Genomic DNA, 23,003 nt, shown 5'->3' on the forward strand with positions numbered 1-23,003 from the left:
GCAATTCTGCACGTGTTGCGCAAATTAATTCGGACAACATGAGCAACTCTTTCGTTAGAACCAGACGAGCTGAAATCATAGCTACAATATGCTTGGTACTGGTTGTCAGTGGTGTTTTTGATCTATAATACGGTTTCTCTCACCATGGGAATACATCTTAACGATTCAAACAACAACGTCGGCGTTGTTATGAACACCTTTATTTTTGTCCTCTTTTGCCTGTTATTAACAAACAACTATACCGATCCTCTCATTATTTATGGATGAGCAGTCGCTTTAGGAATCGCGTTCGCAGTGTGCTTTAAATATCGAGAAGATACATAGTGTCTACAATCACACAGGAAACACACACATAAACACTAACAAATATTCTCATATTGTGCTCTTATTTACATAAACACGTTATTGAAAAGAGAAGCAACAACGCATATTGCAGGTATAGCGAATACTTCTAGCACATGTATTAAGTATAAATGATATAAACATGATACGATCAACTTTGTTGGATAATTATCACGATACCCTTAAGTAAGCTTGATAAGCGATCACAGAAATAAACGTGACGTATATATATATATGAAGCACAATTATGTAATTCACAATACAATTAGTAATACTATAAAAATCATAAAGAACAGTATTTTAGTCGTACACAGTTCGACACTTACCACTGTGTAGTTGGTACTCGTCGGCCAGTTTTATGCAAACCTAAACTTGATAATTATTCCGGTGTAAAATCAGGTACATGTACAAATTTTAAGATTGGTCGTTTTGTAATGAATTTAAATGCATTTTAAAATGTTTAATTAAATTGATATTCGAACTTTCTGTGTGGCACTACTTTGTGCTTGACTATTAAAATACTTTTGATATAAAAACATATAGAACGGAATTAAATCATACACAAGTATATCTTGTTCGAGCCATGCTGATTAGTTGGTTATCGTAAGGAGGTGTTAGTGTACCATACACTTGATCTATTTTGATATAGGTTAAATTACTAGTTCATACTTAAAGCTCGAGGGGCCTTAACATATTTTAAAATGTGCAATTGTAAACTGTGCATAATAATTAAGCAAGTGGTTTACATCAGACTATTAATGGCTTACCTTGTAAACGGTTGCTTTGTCTTTTAATTATATAACTTATTTAAGATAAATAACATATTCGGTTGTTTATTTACATATTTAAATGCATATCTCTTAACATTTTAGGAGGTTCAATTTGATAATTTGTACACATGAATAATGGCCACAAAACAGCAACATTACAAACGCACAGTATGACATTTATTACGTGAATTAAATTAATGTTATAAAATACCATAAATAGTGCACTGACAAAACAAAAACACTGAACAAAACTTAACTGTTAAATTGATTTTTTTAAAGCACATGCATTAGCGGGTTAGATATATATATAAATATATAATATAAATATAAATATATATATATATATATATATATATATATATATATATATATATATATATATATATATATATATATATATGGACATCTCGCTGAAAAACAAAGCGTGTTTTCTTAATTACACAATTGAAGTTTCAATTTGCTCGCAGCGGTTGGGAGCGGCGTACGTATCTTGATTCCTTCATGTTTAAAATTTAAATTCAATTTAAAACACGAACACATTGTTATATTTTTCTGCCATGTCTGTTTTTATCTTTATGTCGATGTAAACGCAAACGTAAAATGAACCGACATCATTAAGTTACTGAAAGCTAATGCAATTCGTCACTTAAATGGTGTAGCCTGTCCTTTCGGAACAGAGGAAAAGAATGTTGAATATTGATTCCATGACAAATCTCATATGTATTTGAACTTCAATGACCGTATGTTTTCAGAGTGTATATATTTTTAAAATCTTTTTTACATTGCATAAATGTATGCGTATCCTTGACGTCGTACCATAATTTGCATCCTTTTTCAATACGTCTATTCATGGATATTGGTGTGTGTCAAAATATTAAACTGTCTACTAAATATGTTGGCAGTTTGCCAGATCCTTGATTATGAGGTATAGGTCACACATTGGGCATTGTATGTTTTGCCAATCTGGTGAATATGTTCTTGTTTTTATCTATAATATTTTGAATTATTGCAATATTAAATGTAATTTATTAGTAGCATTTATTTGAAATACATTTCGCTTGGATTCAGACATCGAATACAAATACCTTGTTTTTTCCGCGTTTGTGTTTTGTATAGGTATCTGTATCATCACAAATATGCATTGTTCTAAAGCTCTGGTATAAATCAATCATTTTACACACACGAAACACAGTTCACTGTGTAGAACATGTGGAGTACAAGCAATGTATCAGCTATATACTTTAACAAAAGCCGAAAAGAAGTTTAGCTATGTCTTGCAATGCTATGATCTAAAATCTTGTTGCTAACGTAAAGGAACGTCACATAATAATTTCTGTAGAGTAATGTTTTTATTATGACCGCCAGAATTTGCGAAACACAAACGGCGTTATGGTTCCTCCCAATGCGAGTAGTCCAGTCCCTACATGGGCCACCCCGTGTGCCATTGCCACTCCTCCGGCCACCGCCATATGCCCAGCAGACGCTGCGACTCCCGCCAGGACCCCACCGCCAGCGGCAGCGACCGCGATGCCACCAACCGTCCCTAAAAGAAGAACTCCCCCGGCCGCCCCGGCAATCAACGGAACGTTCCAGTAAGGCAAACGCCGTCCTAGTTCTGCACTCATCTCACGGATTTGCGATGCAATGTCTACGTCCTCTTGCTTATTTTGAAGCATTTCTTGTAAGACGGATTCATGAATATCTCTGTTTGTGTGTTTGTAGACCGATTTTCCTTCTTCGGTCATCTGCTCTATGAAAAGTGAGAACTCCTCGAAGTCGAATTGTTTTGTTGTGTTTTCAATCCGTATTATTCGTCCACCGCATAATTCAACCAGTTTTTTCAGGTACCCCGATTCATGCCAGAATTGTCCAAAATGCTTGTCGTTAACAAATCTTCCGCCATTTGTAACCACAATTATAGTATGATCGAATACATTTTCGCCGAATATTATCCTCAACATATCCGCCATGAACTTTTCTTCATCAGTGAATCGGTCCGCTTTGATTACCAACACAAATACATGGGGTTCCAGCGCCGCGACCTGGATAATCTTAAGCGCTGTTTCCGCAATAACTCCACAGTCAAACAGTCCTGGAGTGTCCACAATATCATACTCAAATTTATACTTGCTCACATTTTTCCAGCAGATACTTCGACACAAGTCCGACGTTACTCCATTAGCACTAAGGGTGGACTTGAAATCGTCACGACCTAAAAGTGTATTCCCCGTCGCACTTTTGCCATTTCCCGTTTTGCCAAGAAGTACAATCCTTCGCTCCTGTACTGATTCCGCCATTTTGTATTCCGGTACTCAATACCGAAATTGATATTTTGCTAAATAAACCTGTCAACAGCTTGTTTACAGCATGCGTAAATCAATGGCGTCATGGTCGACTAAGCCGAGTATTCACAATCTACCGCTGGGCGTTATGCGCATTTAACCAATAACGATATAAGAAACCAGGAAGTTGGGACCAATGAAGCGATCGTAAACCCTTGAGAAATCGAACTTGTTTACTTAGTTTAAAGGTTTTAAACCTTTACTAGACCTGGATCTAATATGAAATTATTCCGTTTATTTTCCTTTATTTCCGGTCTTCGAGAATTTGGAGGAAAACTACGATAATTTGGTCAATATTAAAATAAGATTCCGTTCTAATACGCGCCGTTTTAAATGAATTTCTTATGAAATGTAGATGTTAAGCATGCAGAGGTCCCGCGTTCTATTCCCGTGGCAGGGACACTTTTTGAACTTTATACTTTATTGTTTTAAGAATGAATGTGAACAAGTCCATGTATTTCCACTGCCTATATTTTCCACATATCGTATGGTATAGAATCAAAGCGCTGTAGGCACTGAAGGCCTGGGGCTAGGTTTAGTGTGACGTAAAATGCATTGCGATGTTTTGTCCGAATTTCTCCCTTTGTCCGAATTTATACGGATTGACCCTAGCGGTTGAGTGCAGAAGCTCAGAGACTGTAAGACAAGACAAATAGTTGTGTATATACTACAGTGTACATAGGCGGTGGAGGTCAACACGAAACAGGTTGTGGGAACGATAACCTTTTGTTCAACTCTACATATCTGGTAGAGGTTCGTCTACATAGGCCGTGAAGATATACAACAACAACAATTTGGCCGCAAAAATCTGTTATTATTGGCGTCAAATAAATCGCCTTCAATAGCTTAAAATAGCTTTCTATTACATAATTAACAGATCAGGATAACACTCATACTTCCTTTGTATTGTGTATACAAAAGAAAATCCACTTAAGCCCTCACTTTTGCCGGTAGAGCCCCGGTCCATCCCGGTTTGCTAACGCCGGTCGACCGGCGACGACCGGGATGATTCGTAGAAATATTTTAACGCAGTCACACTATTTGCCGGTGCCGCCCCGGTTGAAGCCGGTCAACAGCCCGGCAGAGTCCCGGTTAACCCGGACTAACTACGGTTTATCCCGGTGAAGCCTCGGCAGAGCCCTGCTTGTTGCCGGTAGTTCCCGGTGAAAGCCGGCAGCGTACCGGCATAGCCCCGGTTGTTGCCGGTAGTGCCCCGGTTGAGCCCCGGTGAAAGCCGGCAGAGCCCCGGTATACCGTAACACCGCCGGCACTGACCGTGTCTATACCCGCATCAGACCCCGGCAGAGCTACGTTAACGCCTCGGTTTTACCCCGGTCGTCGCCGGTAATGCCCCGGCGGAGCCCCGGTGAATGACGGTGGCGTTCCGGCAGAGCGCCTATTTTCTTATATACCGTAGCAATACCGGGACTCTAACGACATTCACCGGGGCGTTGCCGTAGCTCTGCTGGGGTTTGTATGGCCCCGGTGGAGCTATGGTGCCGTCCCGGTTGTTTCCGGTGCCGTCCCGGTTGTTCCCGTTGCCGTCCCGGTTGTTCTCGGTGCCGCGCCGTTCGTTGCCGGTCCTTCCCGGTGACCCCCGGTTCATCCCGGAGGTATTAAACATTTTAATACTTTCCCGGTGGAGCCCCGGTGTTCCCCTGTTCATCCCGGTCGTCCCCAATGGAGCCCTGGTTTATCCCGGTAGAGCCTCGGTTCATCCCGGTAGATCCCGGATCACTCAAAGGGACTCCGCCGGCATCAAAATGAGACTTGGCCTTTACCCTGATAAAGAACGGTGTACAGATTGTGTACTTTGTCTCACGAAGAACTTTTCGCGTTCGATTTGCGCGCTCAATATGCGCAGTGAAGTACCATATCCGGTATATTCGTATATTACCGAGAATGATCATGAATATTTTTGTTGTTTTTTTATTTTATTTTTTCTTGAATATCTCGTTAACGCAAAATAAAATAACAATATCTTAAAACATGTTTATAAATACCAAATGTATTGTTTTCAAAAAATGTATCAGACAAAATTATTCTGTCTCCGTAGACACTCGTATCTTTTCGGCCTAGACCGTCAGGTGAGCAACTTATTCTCGCATGCATATGCAAACAATAATAAAAACTATGTCGTAGCCAATGCTAAGCAATTTTGCTTCAATAATATTTTTTACACGTTTTACAACACTGTCATGTTATATAGTGATGTTCTGTATGTACAAGGCGGTTTATGCAGATCTGCGAAGAACTTCTTTGATTGCGCATGAATTACCGCTAAGTGGTAGATCAGACTTTTGGGAATTCATTCATTCGTGGGTTTTGGCAGCCAGCTAATTCTGACTGTCTCAGAAATTTGCATCATCGCTATGGCCTTAGGGCCACAGGCCAAAAAGTATAATAAATACCAAGGTTTATATGCGCAATTCCTCCTTAACCTGTGTAGGTACCAAGTAAACCTATTGTTTGTTACTATATTAGTTGGTTATGAAAAAAATGATCAATCAATTTCACGTGATTAAACATAAGTTCACACAATTGAATTGTTAGATATAATTCTGGATATACATTCTAAGTTAAGCTATATGAACTGAGCAATGTGAACCATTTCGGGCCAAATTGCGATTGATAACATAATATGTACTACACGTTACGTATAATTGTAAGCAGTTTATGATAGTTTTTACATTCATTTACATGTATTTACTACTTCTGAAAAGAGGTTAGTACTTTTTTTTAGTTTCCTGAGGGAATATTACAACACTTGTGCGATTATTTTTTATTTTAGTTTACTATGTGCGTCCTATGTACTTTCATTCATGAATATATGATGTATTGATGTATTAATTTATACCAAATAAATATTATTTTATCAAAATTTATATTCATAAAAGTGAAATTGGTATTTCAATTGTTAAAGGTGAAATAATTTAGGCTTGAAATCTTGGAATATCTGATAATCCGAACTTTTCGTAAACTGTTGTATTGGATCCACAATATCATTGCAATATTGGATCCACAATACCATTGCAATAGAAAACATACGAAGAAACAACAGGAAATCATAATGTCGTATAACAGTTTTGAACACTTATATAAACTTATAAAATTAATTAATAGTTTCACCGATTTTACTTTAATTGTCAGTTGTCTTTGATTATAATATAATACATAAAGCAACACGAACTGGCAACACTGCCTGCCTTTTAGAATATTCTAATTTTTGGTTATTAAAAACTAATGTATCTAAGTTATTTCTAAGTTATCAAATGCACAAAAACCAAAGAGAACCAATGGCTAAGTCGTTTAAAAGAAAAGTAAAAGCGAAGTATAGAAAGGGTAGCGTGTTGTTGTTGATTTTATTTAGTTTTTCTAAAAAGACACTCACCATTATTGGTAAGATATTTTAAGAAAACATATTTCTAATGTTAAACTGGTCCTATACCGACAGATAATAAAATGCAATTACAGTTTGATATATCTCTATCAAATACTATTGCACGTCGGTTAACACATTGGTAAGAAGAAAATTGTCTATCGATATGCGTCTTTACGTACTTTATATATTTCCCAAACATACCATAATGAAATTACCATGCGGTAAATCAATATAGTTGTTTTACCTGATTGTCTTAACATACTATGATAAAATGTTAACATTTATTTTTGGGATAAAATATTAAGAAAAATGATAAACTTCTAAAAAATGAATGTAGCTTGATTTGCAGATAAAATTATTTTGCCACCGGCCTTACATGCAATTTAATATTGTATGAACGGTGTCTTTTAGAATATTTTGTTTCTTATCACAAACGTACTGTGGTTTATTTGAATTATTAACCTGCCATTAAGGCGTATTTTGGGATGTTTAATATTTGGCATTTAAGTTGTCATTTACTCTTGTATGATCTGTTCTTCGTTGGGGACAAATTATGATAACGTTTGATGTATGGTACTAGATTTAAGTTATCTTTAACAAACAAGCAAACAAATTACACTTAAATATGCCTTGTAGTGTAGTACATCCATATACATGTTGCATTGCCAAATCTTCGGATGATCATAGCAAAACATGTATTTCAATAAACACTAGTTTTGCCCGGAATTTATAACTTTATTTGAAAAACGTATACCAAATAGTAACTTTACTCAAATAGCTGTTGATCCAAACCCTCAAAGAAAGGCAACAACCGCGGATATAAAAAAGCAATAAGATAAAATTAACACTTTTAATTTTTGAATGAATATATTTTACGTACCATAATAATAAACTGCATTATTTTTTTCGCAACTTTTATAAAGTAAAAGTCATCTGACATTTGACATCATGTGCAGAAATGAAAGGCTATGCATAATCCTCACATCACTTTCAATATATAAGTTGTATTATTATGTACATTATTATATGTACCTTTTCAACATATTTGTAATTTTGCTGAAGGACAATAAGATGGGTGGGTAAACAGAGCAAATAATTTTACGGAAATACAAAAGACAACATATAGCCAACGTATTATACAAAGCTCTAGGATTTAAATAAATTGCATGATCTACTTGTATAAAATGTACTTTTTTTTAGTTATGTCAGATTTGTGGAAAAAATACACACATACACACACAGCAGATGAACAAAGTGCGAGATTAACAGACAGCCAAACGTACAGCCTTAAGCTGAATAGGTAATCTTGCTTCATGATATCTTTTTACTGTCAAGTTATTGCAAAATTCAGTTTTTGCTAACGAATAAACAGACAGACTGATGAAATGGAAAATTGGAAGGGATAGACACACAGAACACCTGTTGCTGATTATGATTACCAAGTTTTATGATAATTTGTGTCTGTGCTATTGCAATTTATAGATTATATATATATTTTTAACAACATAAACATGACCATTGATTTCAAGTTAAAACATGGCTTGCGTGTAATTCGTACATTTCTCTTCACAAAAACACCATATTTCATCCAAGAACATTCAGTAGTGTTTATTTTTCAGGCAGTAATAAGTAAAGCTCATTTTCAAAATGTGGATGAAACATTTATTCACCTAGAAGCACATTTTTTTCATACTAAAATTACTTTTGTAGATGGACCGTAACTCCGATGCTGTCGACACTAGTACAGAAGACTTGCATATGCAGTATTCGATCTAAGCGTCATGTGTTGCATTCATGTTTTCATTTTAAATTTGCATATGTACCTTAGATTGAAATCATTTAAGACGCGAGTTTTGATTGTGATTAACTATTGGGTAACTGCAAGGTACGGCTAGCTATCAAACTAGATTGGATACCCTATATGTTTATCATTGACGTTCCAAGGCGCTTATCCAAGTTTTTATAATTGTGTGTGGTTGATGTGCTGTTAAATAAGGAGAGGAACAGAATAAAAAATTATCTTCTGGAATAGTTGCTGGATAAACATTTGCTGTATTGATAAAAATATTGCGGGCGGAGGGAAGAACTGACGAACAGTCAGGCAGACATATGAAAAGCCAGACATAAGTGAAACGGGTAGTACACTCAAAAGAATATACAGTAAACTTTATATACACACTTTGGTAGCACAATAAATATATAATAACAACTTAGTTAACCATTAAATATAATTGTACTCAGCAATGATCTGTGTGGCGTTGTAGAGGAGAGTTGTAGAAATTGTTGTATGTAGCGGAGAGGTTACCTAAGTGCCTTAAAGCTGTGACGTCACAGAGGGCGAGGAGGATAAATATGATGCGCACGAACACAATTGTCATCTCGAGAATTCTACATCCCATGCAGTCAATTAAATATTTGGTGGTAGTATACTAATAACACAACTAAAAGCGGACTTTTTCAAGAATGTCTTAACAAAAATATATTATAGCTTTCCGCTATGTGGTCAGATAATTACTATTTTCAGTCCTTGATGCCATTTTGATTCATAACGTTTTATTTAAAGCAAGTTTATATTTTGTGTAATTATTGTATTATTTTATGTAAATAGCATTTTCTGAAACTTAAAATATAATGAATTCGTATGGGGACAGAGCCCGGGTCGTCCGGCTTCGCTCAATCGATGCATACTTTGGTCAGCTTGTAATGTTGAACTTACTGTTTTAGCAATGGGCACCTGAAGCGAAATAAATAATTAATTTTTACCGACGAGGTAGGTACTCATCACTATAATGTTCGAAAGTTCTCTAGGCGCTTTCAAAATTGACCTAAAACAATTCTTTGTAATGTTTTGAATATGTAGTTTTGCGCTTTGATTGTATATCACATAAATAAATCATATTCGTGTTACCTGTACCAAGCTGTTTTAAATATTGAATGCTGTATGGATAGTTTATTTTATAAATGTGTAAAGTATCCTGTTCAACATGTGAAAAGTGTAACAAGTGTGCACAATAAATATAGGATCTGACACCAATTGTCATTAAACCTATTCAGAAAGGTTTGTAATGAACGATGTTTTCTTCTAAACGGATTTCTGGATAAAATATTTTTTATATCACATCCACTATCAGACATCACGTGCTTAAACATCCAAGAATTATATAGCCAATTAAACGGTGTCCAACGTTTCGTAGTAAGTGACAAAGACTAGTTAAAAAATAACATAATATTTATGGTTTTCTATGGTTCTTGTTATTTATTTATAGAAAAAAAAAGAATAAGCAGCGTCTGATCACAAACGTCTGTTTCCGAAATATTAATAACATCAAAAACTAATGTTATTATAATATAATGCTGTTGGTAGTACAGTATTTCAAATGCACACCATTGGGTGGCACGCCTAATAGCATTTTTACGTTCTTTTTTTATCTCGTCAGTGAACCTTAAAAACTTCGCACGAGCAAAATTTGTCGCGGAGTTCTCAATTTTCAAAGCACGATTTCCGCACAGTTCAATAAGCTTTCGGACATCTTCTGAATCCATCAAAAATGCTTTAAATAACTCGTCGTTTTCAAACCTATCACCGTACGTAACAATTATAATAGTAATTTTGAAAACATCTTCTTAAAATATCCTTTTCATCACATCAGCAGTCGTCTGTTCTTCTTCACGTGATCGACCACAAGCATGCAGAATAAACAGGAGAACATCTGGATTCATTTGTCAATATCAAATATTTCAGAACATTTTCGTGAAATCTTCCGCGTTTTAACATTCCAGGTGTGTCCACAACTTCCATCTCTTTATCGTAAGTTGTTCGGCAAGTTTCGCGTTCTATTTTTTCAGTAACACCCCTTGTACTTACTCCAGTTTCAAATTTGTTTTGTCCAAGAAAGGTATTCCCCGTGGAACTTTTTCCATTACTAGTCTTTCCAAGGAGAATAACTGTTTATTTCCATGACTCGCCCGCCATTCTTGATGATAATAAAAAACACCACGTTTAACTTTAAAAAAATATTTTATTTAGTATGATATAAACATTCCTATTTTATCCCACTTTTACAGCGAAATCGGTTGATTAAAGCCCCGTTTATTAAATTTCATCTATAATCAACGGCAAGGCTATAATCAATGGCACGAAATGACGTCATCAACTGCCGAACCGGGACTACTTTTTCCCACGCACCTCGTCACCTGTATTTGCCAAGTGCATCAATAATAAAAACAATCTCAAATGTTTGTCAATCTTAATGACCTTTAAACAAAGGAAAGTAGCAAAAAACGTGTTTTTTGTCATTTATTGTCATTAAAACCTAGTATAAGGTAAATTTAACACTATGCAAATAGGTTCTGTTGTTGTTGCTCCCCTTTAAAGAAGTCAGTTCGAGTTGCTCCCCTTCGACCGTAGAAAACAATCGTCTGGACCAAGAAATCCTGAGTTAATTTACAAGCTGCTCTCGGATATGCGTCCATCTGATTTTTCTTCAAAGCATCTTTTCTACCTGGCAATACGCACAAATGACACTGCATCCCGGTGATTCTTGCGTCAACAATTGGGTGTCAACAAGTTAGGTCAGATGCTGAAGGCCATGGCAAAAGACGCCGGCTTTCTCAAGCACAAGAGTCTGAAGAGAATAATGAACCACTCAGTTCGCAAATTCCTGGTCCAAAAACTTCGAAATGCAAACATTCCACCCACTGAAACCATGGCCATAACAGGGCACAAAAATGTCCAGTCCAATTATTCCAACATATCTGTTGAACAGCAGCAAAAGTGTTCATTCATGCTCAGTCCAGTAAATGTAACAATCCAACAGATTCCTCTTGTTCACCTTCATGCACCGAAACTGTAGCCGAAATGCGGCCTAGACAACCACTGTCTACCGTCGAACAAGTTGATCTTGATGTTCGCCCCACCCAGTCACTTCACCAGCAAATGTCTCTCTAGTTCGAACAACTTTGCCTCACAATTCTTTTGTGCTACTTTCAACATTCAAAATGTTAATGTATATAATTAGCTTAAATCCAAGTAATCTTTGTTATTTCGTCACGAAATAACCACATATTATAACAAAGAAGCAAATATTGTGCACCTCGTGATCGACTCGATAGTTTGATATCGAAAGTGAATTGTGTGTGGTGTTAGGCTACGTTGTAAACAAATGTAGTTCCTTGTATATAACAACTTAATGTCATATTTATATCATAAAACTTAAAGGTTTGCAATTCAATATGATTAAAATTGTAATTAATAACGCTCGACACTTTGTTACAGAACGGTATTCTGATTTAAAAAAAATGATTATTTGATCAGCGGTTATTTTTGGAACGCGGAGTAATACACTGACCTTGGTTACACTACAGTCATTATCAAAGTACGACAAACACGCATGAAAACTTATTTTGTTTAAATAAAAAAAGTTTACTGAATAAACTCGCCAAGGCTCGTGCTTTTTGTTTTCTAAGCCTCGCATGATAAACCTGATCTATAATCAACACTAACCTATTATTCTCTATATAATAAAATGTTAATCGAGTATTTTGTTATGAATTTCATTTCTTTTCATTTAGAGTTATTGTAATCCGTTTGTTAAACTATGTTAATATGTTAATGGAATTTCGATATGACAAATATCATAGTTGCTAACAGGACAATATTAAGTGTGTTCAGGTGACTTAAAATTTGAGACGTATAATCTTATTACAATCTGTCTGGTTATTTCTACTTGAAGAAGTGTTTAAGCCACAATAGGTAAGCAACCGGTATGAGAAAATATAATAGCCAAATACGCTGAATACTATTATGAACTCGGAGTCGAAAATCAAAACGACGAAAACACTATATTATCTCTAGACGATGGAGTAGAAATCAACGTGACGAAACATTGTATTAACATAAAAAAGCGAAGAAAATTAAGAGGTGAATGTACTTAACTTTATTAAGACAAGGCAGTGGAAAATCAACCCGCTGAAAGCATTTTATTTTACTCATGACATATAATCTTTTCGTGAAGTTTGCGATCACATGCAATGTAAACGCCAAGTAATGACTTTATTGTTATTCAGTACCGTATATTTATATCATTGATTTGAAATTGGAAACTCAATGTTTTAACAATAAAAGAGAACATTGCCGATAATGTTAACTGTTTGTGTTTACATAGCGTCGTGTCTCAATTATAGCATACAACCCCTCATTATGTCAAAGTCTATCGATTATTGTACCGTCTACACAAAGCGTCTGAGAGCCACAAAGATGCGAACATTCTTTGGCAGCCCTACATTATTGTGGGATTTTATATGGGACTTATGTCGTAGGCGCTTGAACTTGTTTTTAGTCATGACGACATATTGAAAGGGGTCATTCCTGTGAAAGAAGGCGTTCTTTTGTTTAGGTCGCTTGAATTTGGTTTTTGTACGGAGACGCTTGTCTTCGAAAAGCTCCTGCCAGACTCTAGTGTATATGCTCTGGCTACTTCGAGAATTATTCTCACTGAAAACGACTTCTACATAGGATTGATGTCGTCCAAGTTGATCGTCGCAGAATTGCACAACGTACTTCTGAGCAATTTTTATTTAAGGCTCCTAACGTTAATTAGCATGTGACAAACACAATCGATCATGAAATTGTTTGCTTTCAATTCTTCTTTTGATTAAATATATTAAGCAACGCCTGGTCTAACATGTAAGTTTCCAAAGTATTAACTAGATCAAATTATAATTTTATTTCAAAGTAACGATGTTGGAAGCAAAATACCTTAATGTACAAACAACTTTAAACAACATTTGGTCACATGATAAAAACCTGCAAACATTAAGTACAGGATACTACCTACCCAATAACTTAAACGTAAGCAGTTAAGTTAAAGTTTAACACAAACCATGTCAAACTATATTGGTAAATTGATTTCCAATACTCAGCAAATCGCTTTACGAACAATTTGAAACTAAACAGCGCTTTTACAGTAATTAATAAGCTTGTACGAATACACCATCATTGATAAGATGTGTAATTCAAAATCGGAATTATCGGTTGCAGAGAAGCTTGGGTATTATTAAACGTGTCTTTGCTAGATATCTCCTGCCGTTAATGTTTATGTTTTCCGTTTTGTGAAACGCTCCAATCATTCAAAACATAGTACTTCGCAGTGTCAGCAAGTTTTTTTAAGTTAGATATGAATTACAGTGGTTACACTTTGGTAATTAACAGCTGCAGTCATATGCTGTTTTCTAACCTTTTAGTTAAGACGACTTGACAAACATGAGTGACGAGCTGTTCGAGAGGACTATAGTTTTAGTTGGAAAAACTGGAAATGGAAAGAGTGCAACAGGAAACACCCTTCTTGGGCGAACTCATTTTCAAACAAAAAAGGGAGCCAGCAGTTTCACCAAAGCTATTGATATTGCTTTTTGCAAAAGAACAATTGCCAATTGTCGCATGCATTTGAAAATTAGTGATACTCCAGGCCTGTTCGATTGTGGAAATTTGGCACAAAAGGCTTTGCATCTCATGGACGTTTTAAAACAGAAGCCAAACATTTTTGTTCTCGTCTTAAGCGATGGTCGGTTTACCGATGAAGAAAAGCATACTTTGGATTTATTGAAAATTATATTTGGCGCCGATGTGTTAAAGAATATAATTGTAGCTGTTACCCATGGTAACAACTTTCAGACCGAAGATGATTTTCAAGAGTATTTATATAACGAACATGTGAACCACCTGGTAGAATCGTGTGGAAACCGCGTGCTAAAGTTTGAAAATATGACGCAAACCTTTAACTTTGTCCAATTTTTGTCAATTAATAAAAGATCTTCACTCAGAATATATAAACCAGCATTCTAAAATTCACAAAGCTGTAATCGAAAAGTCTTTGAGAGAATATCGTGGTGATACAAATGCTGCTTGTCAGATTGAAGATATGAAAAAGGAGCTTGCACTGCGACTTCCCAACTGGAAATTTGATCTTATTGTTATTCTTTTAACCAGTACAGCCATGTTAACAGCTTATCTGCTTATAGTAAAGCATGTGAAAGGGAAATTTCACTTTCATGCAGATATGGCAAAACCGTGAGCGGCATTTAAACAATTTATACAAGTAATAAAGGGTATAAAACGGCGACAAATACCTTCCTCGGCATGGATGTCGCCATCTTGTTTGTCGGTGATTACCCCCTCTGGTATAAGGCTTACAGAAAACAACGCGATTGATGGCAAGTCTGATCAGCATAAATTGTTTAAACTGTGTATGTATAATTAAACAATACTCGTACATGTGCGTTTATAAGAAACTTTATTTTGAAATAATTTAGGATCAGCTTGTACACAATGCACATATGTGACAAACGATCCAAAACCATTACACTTAATAGCTGTTTAATTAATTTTTCCGGAATATCATACTTCAGGTTGTTTGCTTTTTTACACACTTTGAAAGTTTTAGCAGACACATTATTTAATATTCGATCGATGTTGATCGTGCTTTTAAACGATTTTAAACTTGATATTGACAACAATGCAACCGTAGTTTTAATGCTCCCCGACAGAGGGCCTCTTTTTTCATTCGAATTTTAAATTTTGCCTCATTGAAATTCTCCTATAATTTTGTTGATTGAACTTGATATCCGTCCGTCAACACTACCATCAGTTTGTCCGACATTGCATCCGTTCTTGAATTGGTATCCATAAGATTTATTGCATAGTAAAAATCTGAATTTGATTAACGTTATATGAAAGATCCTTATAGATTGGACATTTTGGTAGTTGGCATTGTAAAGTTTTACTGATCCAGTGTTTTAGGAAGGTATTGTCCGTTTTGAAAATATCGCATATTTAAATAAATATATATTTCCACCACAATACAACACAAGGACAAACGATCCTAAAATGGTGACATTCTATATGCGCTTTTCTTAACAGGCGAACAAGCCCATATTGACAAGTGATTCAGCCGCAATGCCAAGTTCATGTCATGGTTCCGGTCTGGTGATGTTTCATAGAATTATTGACTCATTTACGTATTCCAATTTTTTCAAACATACATTGACAATTCGATAGAAATAGTGCTTAAAGGGATCTTCAAGTTATTCTTATATAATACTTATTTGAGTACCCATTGAATCAAGAACACATTTTTATTGCTGGAAAACAGAAATAAACTTGCTTAATTAACAAATGTCTTGATAATAAACAGCATTGTTTCTTGTTTATGGTAGATATAAACTGCTCTTTCTGACACATGTGCGAGATTATAGCGTTGTTCCGTGTAAGTGCCTTAAGTGACAGTTTTGTTTTGGTATACGTATCGGATGTAATGTTAAAGCTTTCAAAAAGCCCAAATTAGTTTGTATTTAAACAGAGTATTTATGCTAACTACTCTGAAGCGTTTGTATTGCTCAAATCGTTTCGATAAATACGACACTATGGCTTACTGAGTGACCTAATGATACAACTTAAGTACACGCACCGAATAGCCAATAATGATCAGATTATATTTTCATCAATACATATTTTGAAAGGATACTTTAATTAAGTATCATGAACATAATGATGGCATATTCTGTGTCCAACGAAGAATACTATTACGTGTAATCAATGTTCTGCATAAATGCAAAACTAAAACATCATACACCATTATGGAATTTTTGGTCTTAAAATTAAGAAAAAAAGGGAATTGAAATCAAATAAAAGTAATGCACTTTTCTAAATTTAGTAACATTTATGATAAAAATAACATATTATAATATTTGCGTTACCCACATAGATTTGTGCATTATATCAATGAAATTTTAAGGAAATGCACTAACACACCCAATACATTGCCATAAAGCTAAATTATGTTGTTGCAACTAAGTCAATGAATTAATGGTTTATATTTATGTTTATTTTATTATTCCTGGTATCGGAAAAAAACTCCTTGTTGTCCGATAGAGTCATTTTTGTATTATACAAAGGCACTTTACATTGATTATTGTTTATATTGTATAATCGTATAAGATAGTATATATTGCATAGTTTATTTTCTGGTGTTGTAATTATCAGTCTTACACTATCAATTTTCAATACGTTTCTTTGAGTGTTTAACATCTGTGCCACTTTGGCTTAAAACTGTTTTAATTTTATCAATTAATCTTGGAAATTGAAACTTCCTCAACACGACATTTTTTAAATGGCTAGGCGTATCCATGCGTACAGACTTTTACCATAAGGTGGAACAATTTATTTAAGTTTCCTATGTTCACAAAATTGAATATACCTCATCCGATTCACATTGTATCTTTTCACATTCATTAGCATTTCTATTGTGTAAAATAGCTTTTTATTATAGAATTTAAAAATAATTTGTATAAGATAAAATGTTGTTTCAGTTGTGTTTTTTAATGTCAAATTGTTTTGTATTAAAATAAATAACGCGTCAATTTAATTTCAAAGCCGTTTGTGGAATTATATTTTGATTTCTTTCTGACATCTTGACCTTAACCATTATGTTGCGTTTTAATGCTTTCGCTTTCGCTTACTCGTTCTGTTCATTTTAGTAGCATTTTAGTGAATATATCTGTCTTGCTAAACAAATAATCACCAATTAGAAAAGGAAATATGAATTGGTGATGTCAAAGTTTTATTTGGATTGAAACTTGAACACAACAATCAGAACCTTCGTGCATAAAAAATTTACTTTTGATAACTCCAATTTATTTTAAAGCGTTTAATTCCTTAATAGTGAACATTTGCAGAAATAATGCTAAATTAAAGGGACACTATGTAGTTTTACATTATTGTCCGTGCACATAGGTATTGATTCTTAGGTAAAGACTTACGTTTCCGGATGGAGAAAACTTGATATGCGTGACGTACAACGTGTGGGCCTGCTTAACCTAGTACGGGGTCGACTCGGCCTTTGAAGCATTTCAGAATAAAGAGTTACCGGACAAAGCGCCGAATAATAAATCTTTGCCATCATGTTACAACTCTAGTGTCGGACAGGCGCTGTCCTGATAATGCAAAGCCTTCAAATGTTGTTTTTTTCCCTGTCAAATTAGGAGAAGAAAAGGATAAAACCAATAAAACACGGAAATGAAATTTAAAGAAATCGATTCTAAAAGGCCGTGAATGTGTGTAATTTATATTATTTACAAACCCTGTACGAATGATCAGAAAGGAGTGCTCTATCAGGTGGAACGATAGTGAACGTTTGGAAGTTAATATTCTATCAAGCCAAAAAGTTATTATTTTCGATCTATCCTTACAGGGCAACATTCATAAAAAAGGTGTACACCTTTTCATCCCTGAATTGGTTTCACTATAACAAAAAAACGACTCAACACATTCCAACATACCTCATTAATAAAATTAACTTAACTGATAAATTGTAAGGTTAATATTGAACTGTTATCACCGGACCTTCATGACGATACAGTCGGTACTCTTGCCGTATCAAATGGCGACTGTCTCCCCATGTGCGACCAAATGCGTGTTTGAAGTGTTCCGGGTATTATGCCTTTTCTGGGAACGTTCCGATTACTTGAAAATTCATTGCATTGTTATACAAATGCTTATCTAGACTTAGTTGACATTGTTGACCAATACGTCTCAAATATTTTAATTTACCTTGAATTTACAAATAATCAAGCGCAAAGCTAGGGTGTGGATTAAGAGTTATTGTAATGTTGTTATTGCCGCTGCTGCAGAACATTACGGAACGGCTACGTCCAAAAATATTGTGGCGGAGCCAGTGGCTACAGTTCAGACAAAAAATGTCTACAATAATATGTTATGTTTGTATTGAAAAGCTACCTAGGCATTTGTATATATAATAACAGCTGACGCCAAACGTCCAAGAAAGACCGTGTCAAACACGAGTGGATACGCACTGCCTGGATTAAATGTCGTCGCTTGTATACAGCAGTGATAGGAAATCTATAGGTTCTAGCTTATTGTACCAGCCCTAGAACGTTGCCGTGCACCTGCCAGAGTGACGTAACGCTCAACAGGAAATGACCGCTTTTAACCGATGGTTTTGTGCCTATAAACAATACCTGAATCTGCATGATTCATTAAGCAAAACAGGACCGTTGGAGTTGTTGTGCTGACCCAGGGATATTGAAATAATCGTGATATTGATAATAGAATACCTAACAATACAAATCGCATTGTTATACTAGGTTAAGTTGAATAATGTTGTGTTATGATTACAAATTGTGTACGGTAAAGTGGACATTTTGGTTAATAAAGTTAACATACTGTTTGGTTACGGTACACTTATGTTTGGTTATATTGACATTATGTTGGGTTAAGTTGACATCATGTTATGTTGATATTATGTTGAGTTTTGGTAACTTTATGTTGGGTTAAGTCGACATTATGTTGCACTTACTTGACTAATACTAAATTAACTTAAACTGACTGTACTAGACTCAACATAATTTTAACTTACCCCAACAAAAAGCAAACATTACCCAAAATTATGTCAACTTAAATCCGACATAATGGCAACGTAACACAACAATGCTACATTAAAACAACATTATGTTAACAAAACTGAGTGTCAACTTAACCCAACATAATATGAACTTACCACGACGCAAAGTCATATATACCCAACATAATGTTAACTTGAACAGAACATAACATATCTTGTTTTTGTTTCTTATGTCACATTATACATGAGTATTATATTGTGACATCAGGTGAGAACATAATTCACAAATAATTAGTTCACAAACCAAAAGTTAAAAAAATAATAATGAAGAAATGATTTGAGGAAGATGATAAAGGGGTTTACTATTTGAATTATTTAATACAATTTATTATTTGATAAACATTTCTTTGTAAATGACAGACTATGTACATCGTCAACATGTAAAACTCGCTGACATGCAAGCGAGTCAATTTGTCATTTTAGTTCATTTTGTAATTATTTTACAGTGATCGTGACCTCGACCTTTAAGTGGGGACACAATTTAACCAAAAGGTTAACACAACAGATCAAAGCATGTGTGTTTTTTGTTTAGGTTCTTGAGCAATGACGTTTTAAATTGACGTCTGCAAAAGCTGTGTCATGTCAACACGTTGAGCTTCACTTTCTTAAGTATGTACTGCATGTAAACAAGTCTTATTTGAAATTCTTCACGGTTTTCTTTTATTGTTTTACTTGTGCACTTTTTATGACAAATGTACTTTTGACCATAAAACATAAGTTTTGACAAGATCACTAACATGAAATATAAATAACAAAAGAGAGAACGACCATAAATAATGTTTCTAGAACTTTAGATCCTAGCCTTTTTTCGAAATGGATGTATTTCTATGTGTATTTTGTAATTATGTCAACTGTACGTGGAATTATGTTTTGAAATTGATTAGACCAACAATTTGAGCTGCGTTGGTGAACTGTCAATTACTAAATTCTATTTTTTTTATTCTGATAAATAAATATATTGGGTTGCTACACTATTGCATACTGTTTAAGAAAACAAAGCATAACATTGAACATGTCTCTAAAATATGCTTAGATAAATACAAGGTACAGCTGTAATGTTATATAAGACACGCATTAGCTTGCAGTTCACTTGAGATTCTGGCAGTGGGGCTCTTGTCGACTAGTTTATCTCCGTGCACGTAACTCGGATGAAACCTTAAATTAAGTGAGGGTCGACATTTAAATAAGGTTATTAACAAGTTGTATGAGTTTGATACGTTTTCTTGACTCCATAACGTTTGATACAATCAAAAACATCTATATGTAATCTTATTTATTACAGAACATCCGCAGAAGCTTTAAAAAAGATCACCAAATACCCTTGGTGACTTATCTAACGCAACAAGCAATAATTAATATTAAATATATAAGAAAGCAAAGTTGTAAGAGGGGTCATGCATTGAAATCAAAATCGATGGCGGCAAACTAACTAATATCCGTGCGATGTTTTACTAAATGTGTAAAAACAGTTTTCATATAATTTAAACAAAATCGTTGAAATCAGCGCTGTTTAAAACCCCTACCCAAATCGTGAATATATCTTAAGAAACGGAAAGCGTCATTTACCTAGAAGATCAGATGGAAAGGTTGCAGCAATTTTTAGCAACAACAGAAATAATGATGGAACGGTTGTAAGCTTCATAATGCTTATGGAATGTCTTCATAAAAGGGTTGCTGCTTTGTTCTTCGCTATAAGTCTGTTAATATCAATCTACGCACTGTCAACGTTTTTTAAGGAAAAATAGAATTCAAGTTGTTTGACTTTATTGCATGTTTTATCAACGTCTATGAGCACGAAAATTCAAATATGTTGATATATGTTTTTTTTTCTTTGTATGCTTTACACGTACTTTATCAGCTTTGTTATGATGGCGTATGCATATACAAAATTTTTAATACTTTAATTTGAATTCCAGTTGAAAGAAAATAGTGTTGTGTTTTTTCTATAAACATGTAAATGTCTTCAATTAAAACTTTATATTCGATGCAACACGTAAAATATTTAAAGATGTTTTAACCTATTATGCGTACTAATCCAATACCTTAAAATAATGAATATTTATAACGTTGTTTAAATAAATGTTTTCTCGTGGAATGAACAACAAAGTATTTCCCCCTTAACTGTGAATCTATTAACATTGCACATACGACAATATCATTTGTCACACATGTTCAAACTGGTTCCTTATTCCTTATTCAAATCGAATAAGAAACTGGCTTTTTCATACTCAACAAACTATTAAAATGAACCAAAAATACCAATAAATCAATGAAAATCATTGAAAAATTAGGTTGGTTATCAAAAACATTAATTGCAGTACATTTCTACTATGTTTAATTTAATCATAACCTAGATCCTTATTCGGATTGAAAAAGGAATAGGGAACTGGTTCCTTATACCTTATTCAAAACGAATAAGGAACTGGCTTTTTCATAGCAAACTATTAAAATGAACCAAAGAGACCAATTAAACCATGACAATCATTGTTAATTTAGGTTAGGTTATTAAAAACATTAATTGCAGTACACCGCTACTATGTTTCATTTTATGATAACCTATTTCCTTATTCGGATTGAAAAAGGAATAGGGAACTCGATCCTTATTCCTTATTCAAATCGAATAAGGAACTGACATTTTTATACTTTATAAACTTATTGCTCTTACAGCAGTTCTAGTTTATGACCACTGCATTACAAAATAGTTCTTAGCGAAGACCATCGTTGAACAAGTTAAACGTTTGCTTCCCACCAGTCCGTTGTCTTCAACATTGACTTCTAAAACAATCGCAAGTAGCAACTGGATTCGCGGTAAATTGATGTCTTTCACCAATACAATATCATGAACGTGTTTGTTTCGACGTCGTTCATTTCACTTTTGTCAAAGAGCAATTTGAGAAATATGTTTGCTTTTCCACTTTGTCCAAAACTGTTCGAGAAGATATTGCATACTTATCCAAGGTTTCTGGAAAAGGAGTTATTCCTTAACAATTGCAAGGGGGGATGCTCATACATATTCGACTTTGCATTCAGAGTGTGATTGGGTGTTAGTGGTTCAACGACATCTGGGTAGTCTATTTTACTTACACTAAGCGTAGTGGATATGTCGTCCGTCCCACAGTGGGCGCGTTCTTTAGGTCCCCCTAAGTCACCAAGTGCTGATTCTTTTCAGGAAACTGACAAGAGTGCCTTCAACCGCCGAGTAAAAGTCAAGAGTGGTATCTTCGACGCACATTTGCAGCAAATAGAAATACGCACAACTCAAGTGGAGAGAACGAGTTAGCTATGTTGTGGGAACGACTTAATTCACACGAGTTAGTAAGTCGTTCCGTAGAATTAGATAACATTTTCTCCTCTTGTGCTTCATGCAGTTCTCCTTTATTTACTGCAACGAATTGCAATCCTACTTTATTCAGTTTTGCACTCCTATTTGTTTTTAAATCTCGCTACCACGACTTAGTAAGTCGTCACCACGACATAGCTCACTCGTTCTCACGAGTTAGTAAGTCGTTCCCTCGACAAAGTATGTCATGGGAACAAGATAGAAAAAGAGGTGTGCAATTTAAAAATCAAATAAACAAGAAGGAGTGAAGTTCACATCAATACTACAGTAAAATTAGGTACTGGCTTAAAAGAAATGTGTCATTGACTGTATTAACCCTTTGAATGTTAGTTTATATCTCTCGCTAGTACA

The 23,003-nt window shown here is 34.8% G+C and overlaps 1 protein-coding gene across 1 annotated transcript; it reads right to left on the reverse strand.

The window, feature by feature from the left end:
• Positions 1 to 1,468: 1,468 nt before the first annotated feature.
• LOC127837383 (GTPase IMAP family member 9-like) lies at positions 1,469 to 3,511 on the reverse strand. Its single transcript, XM_052364386.1, has one exon. It carries the CDS (start codon positions 3,407 to 3,409, stop codon positions 2,465 to 2,467), a length of 945 nt encoding a protein of 314 aa, XP_052220346.1. The 5' UTR covers positions 3,410 to 3,511; the 3' UTR covers positions 1,469 to 2,464.
• Between the last annotated feature and the right edge of the window lie 19,492 nt (positions 3,512 to 23,003).

Source organism: Dreissena polymorpha, chromosome 7 (assembly GCF_020536995.1).
Source record: "Dreissena polymorpha isolate Duluth1 chromosome 7, UMN_Dpol_1.0, whole genome shotgun sequence".
Taxonomy (NCBI): domain Eukaryota; kingdom Metazoa; phylum Mollusca; class Bivalvia; order Myida; family Dreissenidae; genus Dreissena; species Dreissena polymorpha.

Coding starts and splice junctions, on each gene's coding strand:
- LOC127837383 (XM_052364386.1), bottom strand. CDS start 3,409: ATGGCGGAATCAGTACAGGAGCGAAGGATTGTACTTCTTGGCAAAACG.